Source organism: Microtus ochrogaster, linkage group LG9 (genome assembly GCF_000317375.1).
Source record: "Microtus ochrogaster isolate Prairie Vole_2 linkage group LG9, MicOch1.0, whole genome shotgun sequence".
In the NCBI taxonomy this organism is placed as follows: domain Eukaryota; kingdom Metazoa; phylum Chordata; class Mammalia; order Rodentia; family Cricetidae; genus Microtus; species Microtus ochrogaster.
In genome coordinates, this window is record NC_022034.1 from 8,788,922 (window position 1) to 8,796,689 (window position 7,768).

At 45.0% G+C, this 7,768-nt stretch overlaps 1 protein-coding gene across 1 annotated transcript in view; it reads left to right on the top strand.

The window, feature by feature from the left end:
* Prkn (parkin RBR E3 ubiquitin protein ligase) overlaps positions 1-7,768 on the top strand; it is a 1,229,844-nt gene that overhangs the window by 626,764 nt on the left and 595,312 nt on the right. Inside the window, exon 6 of the mRNA XM_013352276.2 lies at positions 5,117-5,235. Within this exon, the coding sequence (XP_013207730.1) occupies positions 5,117-5,235 (119 nt within the window). The remainder of the gene's footprint in view (positions 1-5,116; positions 5,236-7,768) is intronic.

Here is a 7,768-nt window from a genome sequence, read left to right on the forward strand (position 1 = left end):
GCGTGTCTCCTGGATCCGCATACGTGCACACAGAGGAAGATATGGACCGCATCTGAGGAAGGACACTGAGATCTGCGTGTCTCCTGAATTGCACACACGCACACAAAGAAAACAACACATAAAAATGCAGTTCACCCTAGCGCACTTTAGACAGGGCACACTGCACTGGCTCAGGTGTACAGTAATAGCTGTATCTTATGAAGGAGCATGGCATTTGTTTTGAAACACACCTTAGCCTTTCCCAAACAATCAGCTTACAGGGAATTTGCTTGAGATTAAAAGTGGACACAATCAATTAGAATTTTCTGCGCTGGTGCAATTAATTCAACTTTGGATATGGCAGAAGGCTTTGCATTTGCTATGCAAATTCCTTTATATTTTCCTTCCTCAGTAGTCTTAACAGTTGAGGTCATTCTGTACTGTGTCTGTGCATCTGTTGGAGAACATGTGTTTATCTCAGGTACACACATAGGCTAAGGAGAACCCAGAGGTTCTGATGTCTCCCAAAAGCATGAAGTCTACTATCAAACATTTCCCTGCTATGCCCCATGGCCTTAGTGGTATGTCTGTGTACATGAGTCATTTCTCGGGCAGCTGCACTGTGAAGGGACCCCATTAACCCAAATACATGCTCACGCATCAGTGGGAGTGTCTTGCCAGGGCCCCAGCAGTCTCAGGGGACCGCGGGTCAGCTGTACGTGGAGGGTGGCAGATGAGAGCAGAGGCAAACCGAACGAGGGATGGACTTGTTCACTCCCCTTTCGTTCTGCCCTGTGGCTCCACAAAAGACAAATGCTCGCTCTGCCCTTAGACTGTTCTCCTCAGTCATATTTTCTTAATTCTAAATAAAATTGAATTGTGAAAGCTTCGAAGTCAAACTCAGATGATGATTGAGTGGTGTCTGAGTGTGACGAAATGTTCTCTGTTGTCTGACATTCTATTTGGGTGACAAACTAGAAACTTCTAAGGGCATTTTTCAAAAACCAATCAAGTATTCAGACTCAAGGGCAGCTTATATCTAAACCAAGTTTTCAGTGCCTGATAAGAAAGTTTCCTGTTCTTTTCTGAGTTGCTGAGTTATTTTTATTATGATGGAACTGGATATCATTTAGCAAATTTAAATAAACACCAAATTTTTGTTCATATATGAAAATGTACTAATCTAAGAAGTATTGTTTTAGGGTACTTTTTTGAGAATTTCATAAAAATATGCAATTCTTTTGATCATTATCACTCCCCACTTTCCCCACTGAACTCAGAAGTGTGGGTTTTAAAGATGCGAGAGGAGGTTAGGAACCTTCAGAAATCTGCACCCTGTGGCAAGTGTTTCCGTGTAGCTCACACCGCCTTAGCGTGGGTGAGGAATTCACCTCTGTCGGCATCGAAGCAACGTAGCAACCCCATAATGCTCGAGTGCTGGGAAAAAAGAAAACAACAACATAAAAAACAACTCTTTGCCACTGTAGCCAGGAATCCCAAGTTCTTCTTATTCTTGATGTCATGAGTCTCAGCCCTGTATTTTATGCTCTCCTTTGGATATGAAGAAATAATGTGTCCGTGTTACCACAGTAGTGTTTGTCTTAATTAGGATTTCTGTTGTGATAACAACAACCATGAGGAAACATAACCCTGGGAGAAAGAGTGATTTCATCTTACTCTTCCAGGTAATAGTCGAGCAGTGAGGGAAGTCAGAGCAGGAACCGAAGTGATGGCCACGGAGGGGTGCTGTTCTCCTGGACCACCCACAATGGGCCAGACCCTCTCACATCAACCATCAACTGAGAAAATGCCTCCACAGACTTGCCTACAGCCCAGTTTTATGAAGGCATTTTCTCTATTAAGAGTCTTTCCTCTCAGATGACCCCACCTTGTGTCAAGTTGACGTACAAGTAGCCAGCCCAGTGTTTTAATGTGAGAGCTTTAAATCTTCCACTAATTCCAGACGCTTCAAATTTTCCTATTAATGATTCTAAAACTAGACTGTCATTGGGGAAAGAAAGACACAACTTGATTATATCTTAGACAACAAAGAATTAGCAAAGGAATTCCTCATGATTCCTCATGATTGATGAGTGAAAGGAGGACCTCTGGATCGGCAGGTTTTAGATCAGAAAGATATATTTATCTACCAGAAGGGTGGCAGAAGTATGAAACTATTTTCTAAACAATCATAGCTGAAATCCTGAGAGCTGGAGGGAAGCGGCTCTCGTGTCAGTGTTAGCAGCCCCGAAGACCTCAGATGGGGTGGCAGATGAGACACAAATGAGAACATCAGGCCTTAGGAGTGTGACAGAGCCCTGAGATAGCCTCAGCGCGGACACACGGGAGGCCGATGGAGTGAGAACAGAGGAGAGCTGTGAGAGTAATGGGCGGGAGAAAGAGGCCTGGTCCAGGGCTGGGAAAGAGCCTTCTTGGTCTTCCAGCGGGTGACTGATGGCTGGAGAGCCCGCACTTCATCATGCCTTGATGGCAGTCATTAAGGAGCCCTCATCTCTCTCGCTCGGGTCAAACTCTCTCTCTCAGAAAGTTATCAGGGGACCAGAGTAAATTTATTTTCAAAAGTACACACTGATTTTTTTTCCTCTTAAAGCTAGTTTTCCAAACAAGATTTAAAATGGGAAGTGTTGTTATTATATGGGCAATCAAATTTGAATAGACTCCATGAGTTTGTGACCCATACAAAGGGCAGCATATCGGCTTCTCATGGTTCTTCAGATTCTCACAGCCTCTGAGGTCCCAGGCAAGGATCATGGCCCTTGATGCTTACAGTTTGGGAAAAGAAACTCCAAAGCGATCTTTTTAGCAATGTTTTCTTTGGGTGAAGACAAAAAAAATTGCCTAAAGTTTAGAACAAGAAAAATATAATTTATAAAATCTGTGTCTTTCCACGGAGAGAACTATAGCAACCATCCCATAGCACGGTTGATTGTTAGTTACTGTCAAACAGCAGCCACAGCCAAGACTGGTCTTGGAGAAGGGTCTGTGTGGGAAGAAAGGACAGTGCTCAAACTCGGCAGAGCAAGGACAAGAGGGAGTGGCTAAGATGAAGTGTGTTTTCTGTGCCAGGCTGGGGGTGGAAATGAGACTTTCATACACTGCTTTCCCCGGGGAGAGGAATCCAGTGTGCCCCAGACACCTAGACAGGTGATTGCACCATGACCTAAGTGTCGGTGAGGCTGAGGCTGAGCTGACCCAAAGGGGCATCTCCGTGAGGACAGAGCAGAGGTCAGCAAGATCCTGTAGCTTGGGTGCCAGGGAAGAACAAAACGGTGGTTCTGGGGTTAAGAGAAAGGGAAATTCCAGAGCTGGCTTTCAGAGACTGGGGGTGGTGGCTGAGCTGGGGAACAGGGAATTTCCACCGCAATAGCCAGGCAAGAAGAGCACATTCATCAGATACAAAAACTGAGGGGTGCTAGGGATGGGAAGTTCAGACTCATTTGGTGCACGCATTTCCATTGATGGCTATTGTTGGGGAGAAAGCCAACACTGTCAGCTCTGCCTCAGCCCTGCCCTATGCTGCTGTCCTGGGGTTTGTCAGAAAGGTCAAAGGCACAGGATGTTCAGAAAGCAAGATGGGAGAGAATTCAGCTTGCATTGTGCCGGGTCAGCAGGACCGGCCAGAGAGGGTCTGGTCAGTGGGTAGGAGTCTGGTTAAAGCTACAGAGGGAGACCACAGCCAAGGGTGCGACTGGGAAATAAAAAGATGCAGAGTGCAATTCCTCCTTGTGTGTCTCCTCTGTCTTCTCCTGTTTAGTTTGGGAGAGGATTTTTATGTCATGGACTCTCACCCTGTTGAAGTTTGAATAATTTCAAAGGCAGAGCACGCAGGCGAGCTGGTTAGGATAGTAACAGTATGAAGACCAAAAGGGAAAGAGGAGATTTTGAAAACAATAAAAAATTAATTATTCTTTAGCTTTATCCCCCTCCCCCACAACACACACGTTGAACCCCTGGGGTGCTGTGAATCAAGGTTAATGAGCACTGGGGTTTGCCTTTCCGAAAGCTAGAAACATAACAAACAAATGAGATTTGGGTCTGGAGTTGATTAGAAGAACCGCACTTCTCTTGTATTGATTGGGTCATTAAAAGCGGCCATATGGTTGTTTTCTGTCGTAACTGTTCACATTTCCCCAGCATGCTCCTCAGCAGGGGTCTGTCTACTGGTTGATTGAAAATCTATCTTTATCTATGACTCTCTGTTATCTGCAGTGGCCAGAAGTGGCTGGCCCACGGAGAGGGACGCCTCTCCTCTGCCTTCTCCCTGTCGCTGGCTTTTGTGTCTCTCACTGGAAAGCCCAAAGCCTCTTGCTCTTGTCAACAGCGTCTCAAACTATAAAGGGGTGCAGAGACAGTAGGGTTGTTTCCTGAGGAACGTTGAGGTATTTGTGCAGTTGACCTGTCCTTAAAGATGGCTGAGGTGACTGGAGCTGTAAGCCTGACTCAGGCACCTTCTCCTCTTTTGTCGTGTCCACCGACCCCTATCCGTTCCTGGTTCTCTATTTTGGGAACGAAGACTGTATATCATTTTTGGAATTTCACTCAGCAGGTTGTGCGGTCCCGACTCCTGTCAATTCTCCTTGGTTCTTGAAAGCAAAAAGTCTTTGGAGATTGTAGACCTGTCTTTATCTGAAGGCGTTCCACCTTACAGAGAAGTATCTGTGTTCCCCTGGTTCCCAACAGTCATTTTCCCTAAAGTTATCTCATTGTTCATCTCTTGCCTGCTGTCTTATAAAAATGAACCATTTCTGTGTGATTCTACCATACCATTAAAACTACACCGAAGCTCATAAAAATCCCTAAAGACATTAAATGGCTCTATATTGTATAATTAAGACTCATATCACTTAGCACTTAGCACAATGTCCCTCTATGAAAACCTTTTCTGGGATCCAATTTAGTGTTTACGGTGATTATTAATTAGTACAAGACAAGTATTTGAATTTGGACATTTCCTTGTTAAAACAGTGGAAATGCTTTAATGGTCTCGCCCCTAAGAAGAGCTCCAAGAAGAGCCATATACTTTGAGAATGGAATCATTCATTTGAATAAAGGCAGAGAGGAATGCCTTGCAAGGCTAGTTATGTGTAAGTGATTTTGTAGTCGACCTCCTCCCTAGGACAGAGCCATCAAACTCCTGCACTGGATTTCAGTGTCCTGTGACGACTTATGCTGGAGCTGCAGACCAGACTGCTCAGCCCCACGGTGGAGTCCAGATGAACCCTATGGCCCAAGAGAGTAAACTGAAGAAAGATTGGCCACACCAAAAACTTACCTTAAATACTAAGAAGTCGCAATCAGTCAAAATCAGGACATATGATTGGCTGGTGTAAGTTATCTTAAATACTAAGAAGTCGCCATGATTCCAAATCAGGACATAAGCACTGTTGGAAGCATGACATCATACTGAGAGCTAATTTGTCTAAATTTGCCACATTTTCTTTCCAACTTTGGCAACTACCGTACTTCCTCCAAATTCCGTCACAGATGCTACAGGAGCCCTCAGAGGACACTGCCGAATGCAGCTGGGAACAGTGAGGGAAACACTTGAGAATGGTAAAGCTGAGGTCAGTTTAAAGGCGAGAGAGACAGCCGTGCCAGGCAGTGCAGGCAGGATGGCAGCTGGAGGGCTGAGGGGATAGGGTTTTTCTCCCTGACACTGCCGCTTTGTGGTTAAAGATGAGTCAGTGCCGAAGGCCAATGCTGGGAGCACTCCCTAGGGGCCACAGGCTCAGGAGTAACACAGCAGGCTTCATGTGGAGGTGACCCTGGTTTCAGGATTGTACTCTGGTGTCTAGCTCCTCAGTGATCATGTCCTCGCTCTCAAGTGCAGTATCTCCCCTCTCTTCTGCTCCCCCACCACCTTTTTTTCGAGACAGTATTTCTAGAGTTCCTGACGATGCTGGAACTCCCTCTGTAGACCAGGCTGTCCTCAAACTCACAGAGACCCACCTCTCTCTGCCTGCTGAGGGCTAGGATTAAAGGGTGCGCCGCCGCCACCCGGCTACTGTTCCCTTCTTTTCTCCTGTCCTGGCCCCCTGCCCCTCCATCACCACATCTCCTGAACAGCCCCCAAAATAATGAACACCAAAATTAACCAGCTATCCATCGTGACAACACCGGCTTCTATATTTGTGTTCAGGACATATCCATATAATTAACATTAAAGAGACACAGCTTCTATGTATAAATTTGTGTGTGTCTGTGTGTATAAAACAATAAATAAGAAGCCATAATTTTGAGAGGGAGTGGGGAAGGCACAGAGGAGGAAATGATGTAAATAGAGTACCTATATATGAAATTCTCAAAATTGAGATTGAAAAAATTTTCAGAAGCTTTCCCAGTGATGCTGCAGGAGGAGATGGCTCCAGAAGGGGAGATGGCGAAGGAGCTTCATGCCTCGGCTCTGCACTTAGGGTCCTTCTGCCAACATCTGCCATTTACGTGCACAAATAAGGATTCGGCAATTGCAATGCCCGCCTTTGAGCCTCCTTGACTGTTTCTAGGTAGGGCAGAGATAAGCAGTCTCTACCAAACCCTGCCGAGATTGCAAATTTGCTTCTAAGTGATTTTTTTTAAGGACTGAGGACAATAACAACTTACAAAATCGCCCTAGGTGCCCATCAACAGATAAACAGATACAGAAAATGCCATATTTTATATGTATAAACATATATATACAATGGAGTTTTAGTCAGCCATAAAGGAGAACGAAGTTATGTTGTTTGCAAGGAAATGGATGGAACTGGAGGTCTATTAAACAAAATAAACCAGGCACGGGAAGGCAAATAGCACATTTTTTTTATTTGTGGATCTTAGATTGTATATGGATACATATAGCACGTGCCTCTGTCTAAGGAACAGGAGGAGGCCTGGGGAGGTGATCTAGGGATGAAGAGGAGGGAGGAGGGAGGGTGGGTGTGGTCTAATGTGTGAGAAATAGGAAAACATTTGCCTTTATGAAGCCTGGTGTTCTACACAGAGAACACAGCAACAAGAAACCACAGGAACAGCATTGCTAGTGTTTTCCACACACCAGAAGACGACTGTTGAGCCTTCCACAGTGTTCGATGTGTCACACAACTCTTTGGGGGATTAGGCACACTCTGCAATGAGCAGTTCTCTGTTTGCTTGTCTGTCTGTCCATTTGAGTGCCTATGTGTGACAGTTCCATAGACCATGGGGCAAATTAGAAATCAGACGAAGATTTGGTGGTCAGGGGAATCGGCATAGAATGGAGTGGGCTTGGAGCAGCTTTGGGGGGACAAGCTAATACTGTCTCCTATGCACCTTTACTGAGTTTTATTGTTAGCTAGACACACCAGCACTCTGAGTCAAACCTCACACAGGCACGTACAAGGCACACCTGGGAATTGTCACCATGTAGCTGTCGGCTGTAACTGTGTCAGGTCTGCTAAGGTTATCACTAGGTTTAGTACGTTATTTGTCCAGTCACTTGTCAGTGATACAGTCACACATGACGTTATGGAATGGCTTATTTCATAGTGGTTACATTTTCACTAAAAGAAAAGCTTAATATGAATTTGCCACCAAGAGTTTGGTCAGGGAGCCAGAGGAACTTGATCTACCAAAGGTATCCAATCGAGACTTGGCATTGTCATCTACAATTGTGTTGAGACGCATTTATAACTATCTGGGGACACTTGTGGTCTGTGGCCTGGAGGTCTGACATACCTGTAAGACTCTTGTTCTGATACACAGAGACTCATGACAACAGACATATCAGTGCATTTTTTCAAACACTTGTTTT